This window comes from Strongylocentrotus purpuratus, unplaced genomic scaffold, assembly GCF_000002235.5.
Source record: "Strongylocentrotus purpuratus isolate Spur 01 unplaced genomic scaffold, Spur_5.0 spur5_scaffold_4, whole genome shotgun sequence".
In the NCBI taxonomy this organism is placed as follows: domain Eukaryota; kingdom Metazoa; phylum Echinodermata; class Echinoidea; order Camarodonta; family Strongylocentrotidae; genus Strongylocentrotus; species Strongylocentrotus purpuratus.
Genome location: NW_022145610.1, coordinates 18,620,694 through 18,636,162, shown reverse-complemented (window position 1 = coordinate 18,636,162; position 15,469 = coordinate 18,620,694). Strand labels below are relative to the sequence as shown.

Sequence of the window (15,469 nt, the reverse complement as noted above, 5' to 3'; positions counted from 1 at the left end):
CAGCGAGCGATCATAATTCAAATGCCTAATGTATATCTTTTGTTACATCAAATCATGCACATGTAGGGCAAGTACGCATTATTATACAAGTTATGATGTCTTAGTGAGCACATTTTTTTTGTTTTGGTCCTCGAAAATTTTAAAATTTGCACCCCCCCCCCCCCACTTTGAGCGCCAGGGGGGGGGGGGGGGGGGCAATCCCCCCAAAAGGTAATCACGTGTTTTTACATGAACTTCTGACATCTTGGCCCGAATTCACAAAGCAAGGAATTTGAGCTCAGACCAAGGTTTGAGCTCAAACCTCCTATTGTTTCGCCAAACCTCCTTTGTTAAAAGGAGGTTTGGCGAAACAAAAGGAGGTTTGAGCTCAAACCTTGCTTTGTGAATTCGGGCCTTTAAGTTTAGGTACTCAATTTTTGGCGTCTCAATTTAATTGCAGCTTTGATCATACCTACCCATGCATGATTGAACCCTGTATATGCATGGCAGTAGCAAAACCGATTTGGATCGGGTGCTGATATAATAAGGCTCACAAAACCACGTGACTAAAGACCAATAAGTAGGGCGGCCGACGTGGTTGTTCTTTGGGTTCAGTTGTGTGCGTCAATATTTGACGGACAATCGAGGAAGCCTCTGGATCCAGTCAGACGTTATCTTAGCGGATCGGAACGACCGACAACTAAATATGAGCAACTGACCATTTCCGTGTACGGATCTATGATCTAGATGAGACCATTACAAAACGTATTTAAAGCTAGTTAAGTTCAGTCATACACCGAGAGACTATAAATCTGCGGAGAAATTGTTCTTATTCTATTCGAGAAGACGGATTTAATTAGAATCTTGCCTAGTTTTTGTTCTACTATAGTCTACCCGGACAGCTTTCGCCATGGCATCGGAACGGGACATTTCTAAGCGCGTTGAGAGTTGTTCTGCTTTCGAATTTCAGTTGAAAGACACGATGATAGCGATTTGGAGCAATGAATACGATGAAGATCACAACAAAGAGGTAAGCTGGTCAATAGTATAATATAATTGTATGTATGAGAGCATTAGCACTACAGCATGATCTTAAGAGCCTGTTGTATATACCTCCTAATCCTCACTATACCACAGTTACAGCATTGTACCAATTATTGACAAACGATGCCTATTAAATAATAGTGGGTGGAGGTAAAAGAATCAAGATGTTACATCGAAAGTTAGAATATATAGACTCAAGGTGGTTACCCTATAATGCCGATATACGTCTTAGTATCGAAGAGACTCATAGTACGTTCCGGATTCATTCCTTTAACATACCTGGCCATATACGCACTAGCATTGACTCTCTATGCTTTGCTGGAGTGGCCATATCTAGTGTATTAATGTAATTGCAGATTTACAGGGTTAGCTTTGCATTTATGTTCATTCTTTATGGGATGCCGTCTGCTTGGGCAGTATTGGTGCATTATGTGACATCATTAAAACATCGTTATTTTTCTGGCGAATCTCTCGTATATCCCAGATGCTAAGGACCCAGGTCGGAATTCCAGTTGAAACCAGTAGGCAACTGGTACCAGTTAAAACTAGTAAGTCAACTGGTAATTGAAACAACGCTAACTGAGACCAGTTGAATTACCAGTTGATTTACCAGTTCAATTACCAGTTGATTTACCAGTTGAATTTCCAGTTGAATTACCAGTTGATTTACCAGTTCAATTACCAGTTGATTACCAGTTGATTTACCAGTTGAATTTCCAGTTGAATTACCAGTTGATTTTTCAGATGATTATCCAGTAATCAATCAACTGATAATCAATAATCATTATTAGCATCTGGCCACCAACTTGACCACATATACTAACTCTTGCAATTACCCCATCACAATGATCATTTGAAGTAGATTACAGATGTGTATTGTGTGATTTGACATATATTGTTCGTGCATACATATATACAAATTTATACACTTTATTTCTGGTTAGTAATTACATATATATCAATATATCTCATTTTACGTCTTAAATCAGATGAAAAACATGATCAGACGTGTGTAATATATTTGTCAATAATTAACTAAGAAAATGTAAATCACAAAATGTATGTGCATTGTCACATTTGCTTGAAAGATCATGATAATTATATTTTCTGTGAAAACATGCAAATCATGAATATTCATAAGATACATTGAACTGGTTTTTCAACTGGTAAATCAACTGGTATTCGTACTGGTTTTCAACTGGTAAATCAACTGGTATTCGTACTGGTTTTCAACTGGTAAATCAACTGGTAATCTTACTGGTTTTCAACTGGTAAATCAACTGGTAATCATCTACTGGTTTTCAACTGGTACTCATCTACTGGTTTTCAACTGGTAATCATCTACTGGTTTTCAACTGGAATCAACTGGTAATCATCTACTGGTTTTCAACTGGTAAATCAACTGGTGATCATCTACTGGTTTTCAACTGGTAAATCAACTGGTAACCATACTGGTTTTCAAATGGTAAATCAACTGGTAATCATCTACTGGTTTCAACTGGTAAATCAACTGGTAATATCAACTGGTCTCAGATGTCAACTGGTATTTCTACTGGTTTCCAAAATGTATCAACTGGTATCAACTGGTACCAGTTAAGACCAGTTGAGACCAGTTGAGACCAGTTCAAACCAGTAGATACCAGTTGGAAATCCTTACTGGTTTCAACTGGTATCAACTGGAATTTCGACCTGGGGAGGTGGTTGAATTGTATTTTTATGAATCACCCGACCAGTTTCTAATGATACATTAGTTGACATATCTGTGATTTTCTTTGAATTTACACTTTAATACAAAGGTTATGCTTTCCTTTTTCTCTTCAAGGGTATAATAAATCTTTCGACTGCACACAACGAGGCAATCCAAGATCTCATCACTGAAAAGGTAAAGTTACTCTTACAGTCATGATGCTTTTTCATCATCATGTATCTTGTCGAAATGGCGTTAAGTAATATTATTTCTGCATTTTTCATAGAGACATTATTATATTTTCATATGGAAACGTTTGCTTAATTGCCGGTTATGTCTCATAAAAAAAGCTGACCGCAAGTCCGCTAACTCCCACCGTGTTGAGTGCATTGGGTCAAGGGCCACTGACTTCATCGGGCAGGAAGTTCTATATGTGAATAGGTAAATTCCGGCAACAACATGCGAACGATCAGAAGAAAGCTAACGATTCATTTCATTCATTAGCGGCCCACCCCAAAGCCGCCTGACCACAATGAAAAGAGTGAGGATCGACTTGCGAGAGCGACCGAAATGCAATCGAAAATCGCTATTTTGCTCTTCAATTCTCCAACGCAAAAAGAGACGATATTGTGCGGGATTACTAAGTTTTTTCCGACAAAAGTACAGAGAAATTGCATATCATTTTTTATATTATACTTTTTGAAAGGTTACCCAAGTGAAGAGTGGCGTACGCAAGATTTTTTTTTCAAGGGGGGGGGGGGGGGGGGGGGAGGAACATAATTTTTTTTTGGCCCCAAATTTTTCGCAACGACTCAGGGGGGGGGGGGGGTAGGTCACTTTTGGGGGGTCACCATTTGGTACCCTAAACCCCCGCTGCGTACGCGCCTGCAAGTGACTCCTGGGCACCCCATTGCTGGAAAGAAACGCACTTTTTTGTTGTTAAAAACTTTACTTTTTCATGCTAAAATGCTTATTAGTATTATGCACGCAAGTCAGATTGAGCGGATGATAAGATCACTTTTTTTTGTGGCCCCAAATTTTTCGCAACGACTCAGGGGGGGGGGGGGGGGGGTATGGTCACTTTTGGGGGTCACCATTTAAGTTTTTTGTTGTTGTTGTTGTTTTCATCAAAAATCACACACATAAACAAAATTGAGGGGGAGGGGGTTCAACCCCCCCCCCCCCCCCCAAAAAAAAAAAAAAAACCGCTGCGTACGCGCCTGCAAGTGACTCCCGGTCTCCCCAAGGTAATGAATGGTCGAAAGTCGAGAGAAGGTTGCGTTTCGGTCAGACAACAATAGAGGGCACATAGAGAGAGAGAGAGAGAGACAGACAGACTGACTGACTGACAGAAGGAGAGAGCTGATGTAAAGAAGAAGGCGAAGATCAAAATTGGATACCCTCTTGTTCCAAGTATTAATCTTATCGTATGGTACAGGCCTGTTTTATTCGATCTGAATTATGGATTGAATTAAATCTGAATTATGAATTGAATTTGATTTGGATTATGAATCGGATTTGATCTGAGTCGTGAATTGAATTTGGTCTTCATAATGAATTTAATTTAATCTGAATTATGAATTTTTTACAAGCGCGTAGTTAGGATTTTATTTTAGGGGGAGGGGGGGGGGGGCGGTAGTAATCACGCGTAGCATGCCAACTTAGTCTGAATTATGAATTGAATGTTAGTCTGCACTTTGTACTATCGCATTTCGTGTTATTTATGTTCAATTCCATTGTATTATTCTGTATCCATTTGTATCTTATTGATGTTTATAATCTGTAATTTACTAATTTTGTATTGACATGCAAACGAAACAAATTTACAATAAATGGACAATAACATTTGAATTGAATTGAATTGAATTGAATTTCATAGTAGGTCCATGGTTGTACAAACCTGATTGAACCATCTGGAAGATTAAAAGCTGTCCAGATCCAGCGCTAAAGCTAAAAAAGACAACACAAGAAAGAAGGGGACAATCTTGAAAAGCAAAAAAAGAAAGAAAAATAAATCGACAAACTAAATCCAGCTACTACAAGCATAATAAGTTACATAGCAAAAGCTATATGCTCAGTCCGGCCCTCCCTGTATCTTAAAGGTAAAGACCAGTTTTTGGAGACTCCCCCTCTCAAAAAATGAAATGGAAGCTCTTATTACCAATCATGTGAAAGACTATGTTTTGATTAATACGTGATGATACAAATTTTGCCGGGAAACCACATACCGTCTGATTCTAATTGATATATTTGGTAAATTATCATATCAATCGCAACTTATTTGTGATTGATATCAATCACATCTATGTACATAAGAGATGGGAGACTGCAAACTTGTGATTGATTTAGGGACTTGATATTGATTCGGATCAATATCAACTCTTTGTAAGACGGGGCCCTGGCCTGGATAGACACGCGAATGCACTTCAACATTGAACATTTGGACATATATTTCTGCTTTTTGCGAATTTAGGTTGAAGTATTGCCATCTCAAACTCTGAAGGCATTATGTAAACAATATTGAATGGAAATTGCACTCAAAACCCTTGAACCGCAATTTTACCACTACCGGTCTATATCTTTAACCTCGTTTCGCTACTTCCATTCAAAATCATTTATTATTTTTGACAAATATTAGTTGAACCAGCCAGACTTCATGACGTGGGACTCAACGATGCTACCATACAATGGGCATCGCAATGGTAGTCTCCGCCTCCGGAAAGCCTTGTCCGAGTTCTTATCTTACTGCAGTGGTCAGAAAGCTCCAGAAACTCTCGATCCGGAAAAGGTATATTTTCTGACCGCATTGCCAATTTGTCTCCCAGATTCCATTAAAAAAGAGAAGATTTTGACAGATTTATATATAATTTCCTTATTTGTTCTACGATTTTTCTCACACATTCACAGAACTATTGTTTGATTTTTCTGCTTCTATTATCAGGGTGGAATTCCCCTTTAAACGACGATGTTTTATTTTTTTTTAAATTTGTTCAACGTCTCGATATAATGCTATTTGAATATTTTGATGACAATAAACGACACAGGGTACTATTTTTGTGTAACGTAAAATGGCAATCACATGCCAAATAAATGATTATCAGTTGCGGGGTTTAATAATTTAAAGAAAAGAAAATGTTAAAGAAATCATTCCTCTTCTTCCCCTACTTCTTCCCTTTCTTCATCTTCTCCTTCCTACACCTAGTCAAGGGCGTATCTAGGGAGGCGGGGGGGGGGGGGGGTGGGGGTGTTTTGGGTGTTTTAGGTGTTCAGACCCACCCCCCTTGGCAAAAGGGGGATGTTTCAGAACCCCCCCCCCCCCCCCCCCCCCCCGCCGCGTATTCACCGGCTTGCTGATTCGCGGCTAAATGTTTTCTCACGAATCGGGCAAAAAATACCTCCCCCTAAAAATCCTGGCTACGCCTTTGATCCTAGTATGTCAATAGCAGCGCAGTATCATAATTGTTATCATTGTTGTCATTATTGTAAGTATCATCAATGTATTGAGATATATCGTGAGTTTTCTCGCGTTATGGATTCAAAGACCAGTTTTAGAGGTTTGTATTGCTCCAGTCTTGTGTGTTTATTACTATCCCTGACAACTACCCTCTAGGACAACCACCCTCTAGGGAAACTACCCCCTAGACAAGTTCCCCAGCAAACTACTCCCAGGGCAACCACAACTACACCCGGATAACTACCCCCAGACAACTACCCCTGGACAAGTTCCCCACACAACTACCCCGGCTGAGATAACCATCCTCCAGGGCAAGTTCCCCCAGACAACTACCTTCTTGGGCAACCGCCCTCTAGGACATATACCTCCTTGACATCTAACACCCATACTATGGTAATTGCCACCCAACTACCCCCGGACAATAACCACTTAGGGTAATTATCAATCGGACAACAACCAACATACATACTGGTCCGGGGATAGTTATACTAGAGGGTGCTGCCCTAGGGAGTAGTTGTCTGGGGTATTTATCTGGGGGGGGGGGGGGGGTGGTGTCCTAGAGGGTGGTTGTCCTAGTGGGTAGTTGTCTGGTGGTATTTGTCCTAGGGGGTAGCTGTGTGGGGACTAATCATCCTAGAGGGTAATTGTCCCGGGAGGTAGTCGTCCTAGAGGTCGGTTGCCCTAGGGGGTAGCTATATAGAGAGTGGTTACCCTAGGGGTGGTTTACCCGGAGGGTGGTTGTTCAGGGGGTAGGAGTCCTATAACCATTTTGACTTTGTCTACTACTCGCATTACTGTTCATGCAGCCACACTTTTCCACACGTCATCTTTAATAAATGTGGATGACATTCGCGTATGAGGGAAGTAATTGAGCTAAAATGGAAGGCCTGTATTTCAGTATATACCCACTTAACATGAGGATCAGCTAACGTCTCTAATCTAAAGTCAACATCTCCCTCAAATATGCACAGTGGATTGTACAGTTTGGTCTTTCTTATTCTCATTCGTATAGTTCATAGTTCTGAATGGAGTGACGTCGGCACTGAGTGCGATGGCTTACGTTTTATGTGATAATGGAGGTATATATATTTACTTTATGCTTCTCACTCAATTATTTGTTCTCCAATATCTGAAATACAGCACTAATTACAATTTACGGAATTCCAATACAAATCTGATAGCAAATCAACTGCTCCTGTCACTTGTAAAGAATGACCGTTTCCAAATAAAATCTCGAATTCATATTAGGGAAGATTGAGGACTGTCGGGGGAAAATGGGGGTATTGCAATTAAAATATTATTAATCCGGGCACATTTTCACGACATGTACCCCCCCCCCCCGGAATACGTTCTTAAACGTCCCGGCCATATCACCGCCCCCCCCCCTGAAACACAGAATAGGGGGGGGGGGGGGACCCTATACGTATGAACTGCTTTGAGTCCCCTTCTCAATTTAAGGTCCTTGTAAGAAAAGGCAAAAAGCAGATATGATGACCACATTTTTATGCCACATGTTTGTGTGGTCCCATATACATCTTTCTTTGTACAGAGCTTGTTACTTTTCCCAACTGAAAACAGGCCAAATTTCTTATCATTTTGATGATTCCACATCCTTGCAGTACACATCAATACTTAACTGCTAGTACAATATCCATTTTTTTCTGATTGATTCCACACTGTTTCTTTCACAATACAATCGCATGACTTTATCTTTAACTTTATCTTTAACTTGAAGATCTCATACATATCCTTTGTAGTCATTACGATTGTAACGTTTCCATGTTCACACTTGCCTTCACAAACTACGTTACTGCAGACACCATTTTGACTCCTGCTCCCATGTATGGAGCTATACCACGTGACCTTCTGTTCCAGTATGGAGCGAAGACATATCCAGTGCATCTTAGCAGCAAGGTAAGTCTGCATTTTTTTCAAGTTTCACTAAGGTGGAAAAAAGAGAAAATATATCATATTTTGCTATTTTGCCAACCAAAGAAAACTTCTCAAATGAATCCAGATTACTGACAGAAAGTTAAATATCATCGCACCCCAGTCCCGGCCTTAGCGGGCTCCTGGTTACCCTTTCTTATCTGAGATCGAGAAACTTGTGTTTTTCACTTTTAACGTACTCTTCTAGACTTTTAAATAAGTTCAGGACCCATTGAGATAAATTTTAAAGGGATTTGTTTTCTCTTTCATATTGAAGGCAGGACCAGATGGAAGAGAACCGTTTGAACTGACAGTTCCTCTTCTTGAGTCAGCGTTGGAAAAAGCAAAGGAGGAGGTATGTACAGTGGCTACAGTCCACGCGACGGACATCCCGTGAGAACGACAATCGGCTCTAATGCTAATTTATAATGGTTGTTCTGGGGGCGTTTCATGAAACAATCAGTCGGTGGTTTCATCGACTAATATCATTTTCACCGACAATTTTATTGTCACCGACTTTTTTCCAGGCCTATGATTGGTCAAATTTAGTCAGCGCTGACAGTTATCGGCGGAAAAATGTTGATGAAACGCCCCCCCCCCCCCCCCTGGACCCTGTTTCATAAAACTTGACATCAATAACACGTTACAAGCTACTGTTATAAACTACTGAAATCATGGCATCCGATTGGCTGAGACCACATTTGTCATAGAAATTTAGCCGTTGTTAAAATAGATAATAATTTTTTATGAAACGGGCCGCTGTTATGTTTGTAGCATATTTAGATACCCTAAATATATTTGTATCATGATACTGGTGTAGACTTGTCGTGGTCTAGTGGATACGTTGCATATGACGGTGGTTCATATGGTTCACGGTTCGAGTCCTGCCGCGGTACTAATCATTTGCAGGCGCGTAGCCGGGGGGGGGGGCACATGCCCCCTAAATTTCCAGGATAAGTTGCATTTTTTTAGACCCATTTTTTTTTACCTCGATCGATTACATGTATGTGCCCCCCCCCCCCAAATATCAAACTCTGGCTACGTGCCTGGTCATTTGGCAGTTCATTAATCTACATTTTCCATACTTGATCCATTATTATTATTATTATTTTATCATCATTGTTCTTGTTCTTGTACTTCTTCGTAGTCTTCTTCTTATTATAATTATCATTATTAGTATTATCATTACTATTATTACTATTTACTATATAATTATTATCATCATCATTATCATTAATATCAATATTATCGTTACTATGATCATTATCATTATCATTATCATTATCATTATCACTATTATTATTATTTTTTATCATTATTATTAGGGACATAACGTCAGAGCTCTTTTGCTGGTCAATCCTGTCAATCCGTATGGAACTGTGTACACCAAACAACAAGTTTTGGAATACCTCACATTTTGCAAAAGGTATGTTTTCGACTGAGATACGATATATAGATGCAATGAAGAATAATAATAGAATAGTCGACCGCAGGCCAGGCGCGGATCCAGGATTTCTTAGGGGAGGGGGCCCAACTTTTTTTTTTTTTGCTCCCGAAAATTTGAAAATCGCGCCGGCCGAAAAGTCGCTCAGTTGGGGGGGGGGGGGGGGGGTAGTGAGCACATTTTTTTTTTTTTTTTTATCCTCAATTTTTTTTTTTTTTTTTTTTTTTTTTTTTTTTGCTCTCGAAAATTTGAAAAAAGGCGCCGGCCAAAAATTCGCTCAGTGAGGGGGGGGGGGGGGGGGGGGGGGGGGGGGGGGGGGGGGGGGGGGGGGGGGGGGGTAGTGATCGCATTTTTTTTTTTTTGATCCTCAAAAAAATTTCAATTTGCACCCCCCCCCTTGAGCGCCAGGGGGGGGGGCCCAACCCCCAAAAAAGGTAAAAATCACGTGATTTTACATGATTTTTTTCTCAAGGGGGGGGCCCGGGCCCCCCGGGGCCCCCCCTGGATCCGCCACTGCCGCAGGCAGATGTGCTAGTTCCCGAGAGCCTATAAAAAGCCACACCTCGAATATTAAAGCAGTCGAATTGAAACAAAAATCTACCAAGAATTCTTACCTTATCCTTTTATTGAGTAAAGATTGGTTTAAACATCACGTAAAATCTAACGTCTGTTAATCTTCGCTGGAAAATGACTGAAAGTTTCAATGGAGATCGCAACCAAATTTAAATATTTTTCTGGTACCCGGAATCTTGCAGGAAAATCACCCATGAACTATTGACTATGTGTTCATCTCTTTGCGGGAATATCCCAATTCACGACTGCAATTTCGACCAGTCAGATGGCTAGATTTCTAAAGAGAGGTATATAAAATAGGATAGGATATGTTAGGCAGGATAGGATAGAATATAATAGAATATGATAAAATAGAATAGGATAGAAGAGATTACCTTGCGGTATAACAAGAGATGTTAAATGCCTTATATTCTTACTAAATTAAATCAGAGAATGTGTTTCTGAATATTCAGACTGTACCCCCAAAAGGAATATTGTAATTGCCGTTTTATATACGTTATTTAATTACTATCAGGTTTACCTAAATATGGTTTGCCAAAAATTGCTTAGTACATATAGTACGTTTAGTGTCAAAACAGTTGATTTGATATCAAGTCTTCTGTATTTGATTTGACACGATGCCCATTTCCATATACTTATTGAATTGAAATCATTTCTATGTATCTTTCGCGTATTTTGTACTTATTTGTTATTACACTGTCTTCATTCTTAAACATAAATATACTAAAATGAAGTTTAAACTTCCGCCAACCTTAGAATTGAGTAAGTTGGTAGAAGCTTGAAATACATGGAATCAATACTTCAAACAATGAAAGTTTTTTTCATCATTCATGGTATATGTGAATATATGATACAGAGTGCAAAATACAATAATATTTTTTTCAATGTAACAAAGTAACTTAATCTATTGTTGTAATATATTTTTTTCATTTACAGGCATGATCTACATTGTGTGCTTGATGAGATCTATGCTGCTAGTATCTATGACGAGTCTGTAGAGAGTTCCAGTATATTCACCTTGCATTCAGATGAGCTACCGGACAAGACAAAGACACATGTCATATGGGGAATGGCAAAGGTTAACAATTTACGATCCATTTTCATGGTTTGATAGTTTGTTAAAATTCGACTGCTAAGAAAGCATGTGCATGCCTGTCAGTAAGCAGCAGGGGACCAACGACTTTAAGTCCTCTCCGAGGGACTTGGTGATGGTGATTAGGCCCCAATAAAAGGCCATGGCCCAAGCCCATTCCCCCTTCTGTAATGCCCGGATCCGCCCTTGTGTTGGCCCTACATACCTATGTTTTCCCTAAATAATATATCACATATTTCCTACCTCTTATTTTTACAGTGAAACAACAAACAATAATTTTATTCTTCACCAAATCCTGATTATCTATTTATTCATTTATCTGTTTGTTTGTTTTTACAGGATTTTGGAATGCCAGGTTCTCCATTCGGGGCCGTATATTCATGGAATCCTCGGGTTTTAGCTGGCCTAGGACAATTAGTCGATTTCTACCAGATTCCAAGTTTCATTCAAATAGCTTTGGCAAAATTACTTGAGGACAAAGGTAAAGAAGTGTCATTTTCGTATTTACATCTTTTTATACCCGTATAATACAACTAAAAGACCTCCGATGAGATTCATCTGTTTGGTAATGTATCAATTAGCAAGAGCGCCAGCTATGTTGAAAGTCTGAAGAAGCTTGAAGATCTGCAAGTGAAATTTAAAAATACACGATAATAATCATTGTGTAGAAGAACTAACTTAATACTCTCAAAGAGTCTCTATGTAACAAGTCGAAAATCCTTTAAAGGCCCACTGCACTACTGGTAGCTACTTGCGCCCTCTATATAACAAACAATGCCTAATCGGTGACCATTGGTCCCCCATGATCCTCTTTTTCTTATGTTAACTGAGAGCTGAGTTGATGAGATAACCACCTGTCCAGTGACCTTGCAGAGCGGTCTAATCCCTCCTGTAAACTACGGCAGATAAGCTTTAAGGAATACTGTCTTATAATAAATCAATCGCCTTTAACATAGATAAAGTAGAAAAGCAGAGTTTACCTTTCTTGATGAATTGGAGAGTTTTTTAACCTTTTATTTCACATGAAAAACGATAGATAAACAAAACAAAGCATATGAACAAAATTGATATTCATGGACTACAAATACACATACACAGTATAAGTTTGCATTTACACTAGATATTCTCGAAATTACATGTGAAAAAAAGGAACTTGATAAAAAAGGCATAGCTTGTAGAGTTTAAGTTCCTCAAAATAATTTAGGTTAGGGTTAGGGTAATATACAATTTTTTGTGATTTCCTGTTGATGTACCATTTGGGGTTACATATGAATGTCTTGTTGATAAAACGAATAAGGTTATACATGTTTATATAAATATATTTATATATTTTTTGTAATACTTAGAATGGTTGAAATCGTACCTTCCAACTCACAATAAGATGTTGATGGAATCGGCAACTATCGTAATGGAAACTCTGAAAGAGCTTGATGTGCCATTTGTGAAACCCAGTGCAGGGTTATTCATTTGGGCTGACTTTAGAAAGGTGGGTATATTAGTCTATGCTATATAGTATTTATGGCATTTTTTTTAATTCACAAAGTACAAACAGTTGTATTAAACATGTATCTAAAATGGCTATGAAGGTAATTTTAGACCCCAAAATGTGTGAAATTTAGCCAATACGATCATACCAATTCAGATCCACTTTCCACAAAATATGGTGAGCGTATATTAATTAATTAATTAATTAATTGATATTAACAATACACAGGCCGGGTAGTCGTGCGTATTATAACCAACACGAAAAAGCCAACAAAAAGCCAACATTGGCATTGGCTGGCCGGAATAAAACATATAAGACACTATCTCGTTTTTCAACGGGTAGTTCAAATTAGCGAATATTTTATGGATATTTCAGCCGTCTCTGAACCGATCAAACAAAGATGATTTTGTCGAAATGTAATATGTTCGTGCGGTCTGTTGTCGGTCTTGCCCGTGTGAAGAAGGTATGAATCTTTGTTGAAATAAAGCCCGGATGAAATGTCGGGACAACTCTTTAGTTCTACAACTCAATGACAGGCAATATCCTTCCTCTTTCGATCATGCACGCAGATCATCACGAATGCAAGCAAACAAACCGAGAAGCAGTTTGCTTTCCACTGTCTTGACCACGGTCTCGGTCTCGCACCAGGGGCGGCCTTCTATTACAACGAATTCGGCTGGATTAGACTCGTCCATGCCCTACCGAAATGCAAACTCATCGAAGGTAACAATGAAATACTATTTACATTTTTTTTATGAGAGTGTAATTATACCTTGATATCATTTTTATGCGTATGAGGCGAGGATTAGGACCGGGGGGGGGGGGGGAGGGGGCTTTTCATATTTGGTTTGGACGGTGGAGTGCCGCTCAAGCCTCGAAACCCATACCCATTTTTCAAAATCTATGGGTGGAATTTGCAAATTTTGCACAAAAAATTGAAAAAATTGACCCATTTTCAATGGTATTTTCATTAAAAGTGGGACCTATGTTTAGGGATTTTTTGTGAAAAAGTGACCCATTACAGCGGCAGTCCCCGTATGTCCTAATATGTGAGTACCCCCCCCCCCCAACCAGGGGGATTAGGGAGGGGAGGGTGGTGAGGGGTCTGCAGCTTCCTGAAATTACCAATATTCACAGTAAAAACATTTAGAAAGGGGAAATTTCGAATCCAGGTAAGAGACTTCCCCCGACATATTTATATTTGTAACCATGCGTCTATGTCTATATTGGATCAAGAAAGCTCACTTTAACAAAAAATGAAACGTGATAATTTAGTATTTTTTTAGTTTTCAATATCTTTTCCCTGTTTCCAGGAATGAAGAGACTTAAAGCGGCATGTGCAACATTCCAAACGAACAACATCACTCATGCAAACTGAGGCATCAGGGAATAATCTTCAGACAGATCGGTGGCGTAGCGTGGATCCATGGGGCACTTGTGTCGTGGGGGCGAAGGCGCATTTTTTTGTGTGTGAATGAAATCCGAGAGAGCAAGGCGGTCGAGTTAAGTGGGGGTCACTTTCGTCATGTTCCGTTTCCCTTCACCCTGTAACAATGCCACTCAATTAGAGCCGAGACGCAATGGGAATGACATTTTCAAGGGAATTTCGGATGTGACAGGGCAATCTTTTATCAACCTGTCCCATAACAAGTCATGTACAATAACATTTTGACCTGTCCTTTGACGAAACATTCAAAATTTCCCTCCACGCTTATAGTGTCCCCTCCCTCCCATCCTTCTGCTACGGAGGTAGTGACATTCATTCCAACGGTGAAGTTTCGAACCCCGAAATAGTAAAAAATTCAGAAAAATGCACAACACTTCCTCATTAGGAAATATCATAGAGTCTTATGGATTAATTTTGTCAGAATGAAGAGTTGTGGATGTCCTTACCGTCTTTCGGTCATTTTAGGAGACTGGCGGCCATTCTGGACGCATTGTATGTATGTGGTATGATTAAATTCTTCGACTCCAAAAACATAGGTTTAGACAGCACAACGAAATCTCTAAGATGGATATATTGTTATCTTGTTTTCCTTTCCTTTCTTTTCCCCCCTTATATATTGTTTTTCTTCTCCCTATTTTACTTTCTCTTGTCTTATAGGTAGTTGAAGTGTTTGTACTTTGCTTATTTTAATTAATTCATTGTTGTGTGCTTATAATATGTTATATTTCTTTTTGTATTGTTTTTCATTCTTTAATGGGCGATCCAACTTCACAGGTTTTCACAACCTTCATGGAAAGCCCCGCATTATATAACCTTTGTAAACATAGTTAAAATTTACTGTTACTTTGTATATTTTGATTTTATATTGCGAAATAAAATTGAATTGAATTGAAAAAAAATAATATAATGATTTATGGCTATTTTTAAAGTATTGGCGGCCATATTGGACGCCATTTTGAAAACGGGCCCGATTTTTCGTAGATTTTAGTATGTTCTTCCCGATGTCCAACACTAACGGACACCGTTGAGAAAATGTTTGTTGCAATTTTCGGAGGTCAAATTCTATATGGTATTGACCTGAAAAATAACTGTCATGCTGCAATCAAAAAAAATTCTTCATATGTGGATAATAACAATAATAATAACATACATTTATAACGCGCAGAAAACTATGCAAATATATTCTACTGCGCTGCAAGAGTTCCTGATGTGTTTAAATGTATATGTTCTTTCCTAGCAACAATCAATGTATGCAATTTGCATTCTGACTATTGAAATACATTATGCGTCAGATGTGAATGAAATAATGTGTAACGAGGCACTTAACACAGAT

The 15,469-nt window shown here is 39.0% G+C and overlaps 2 protein-coding genes across 2 annotated transcripts; both read left to right on the top strand.

Moving 5' to 3' along the window:
- The first annotated feature begins 531 nt into the window (after positions 1–531).
- Positions 532–6,537, top strand: LOC100889838 (1-aminocyclopropane-1-carboxylate synthase-like protein 1). Its single transcript, XM_030997208.1, has 4 exons — positions 532–1,009; positions 2,846–2,905; positions 5,349–5,588; positions 6,337–6,537. The coding sequence occupies exons 1-4, from the start codon at positions 890–892 to the stop codon at positions 6,535–6,537; spliced, it is 621 nt and encodes a 206-aa protein (XP_030853068.1). The 5' UTR covers positions 532–889.
- Positions 6,538–6,960: 423 nt separating this feature from the next.
- LOC115929195 (1-aminocyclopropane-1-carboxylate synthase-like protein 1) lies at positions 6,961–14,893 on the top strand. Its single transcript, XM_030997686.1, has 9 exons — positions 6,961–7,243; positions 7,981–8,078; positions 8,371–8,448; positions 9,419–9,519; positions 11,047–11,188; positions 11,543–11,684; positions 12,550–12,689; positions 13,259–13,412; positions 14,003–14,893. Exons 1-9 carry the CDS (start codon positions 7,216–7,218, stop codon positions 14,065–14,067), a joined length of 948 nt encoding a protein of 315 aa, XP_030853546.1. The 5' UTR covers positions 6,961–7,215; the 3' UTR covers positions 14,068–14,893.
- Positions 14,894–15,469: the final 576 nt, after the last annotated feature.

Bases quoted from the DNA above. Each gene is read 5' to 3' on its own strand.
- LOC100889838 (XM_030997208.1), top strand. From the start codon at position 890: ATGGCATCGGAACGGGACATTTCTAAGCGCGTTGAGAGTTGTTCTGCT. The intron at 1,010-2,845 runs GTAAGCTGGTCA...TTTCTCTTCAAG, and splicing joins ATGAAGATCACAACAAAGAG to GGTATAATAAATCTTTCGAC. The intron at 2,906-5,348 runs GTAAAGTTACTC...GACAAATATTAG, and splicing joins AAGATCTCATCACTGAAAAG to TTGAACCAGCCAGACTTCAT.
- LOC115929195 (XM_030997686.1), top strand. From the start codon at position 7,216: ATGGCTTACGTTTTATGTGATAATGGAG. The intron at 11,189-11,542 runs GTTAACAATTTA...TTGTTTTTACAG, and splicing joins TCATATGGGGAATGGCAAAG to GATTTTGGAATGCCAGGTTC. The intron at 11,685-12,549 runs GTAAAGAAGTGT...TGTAATACTTAG, and splicing joins AAAATTACTTGAGGACAAAG to AATGGTTGAAATCGTACCTT.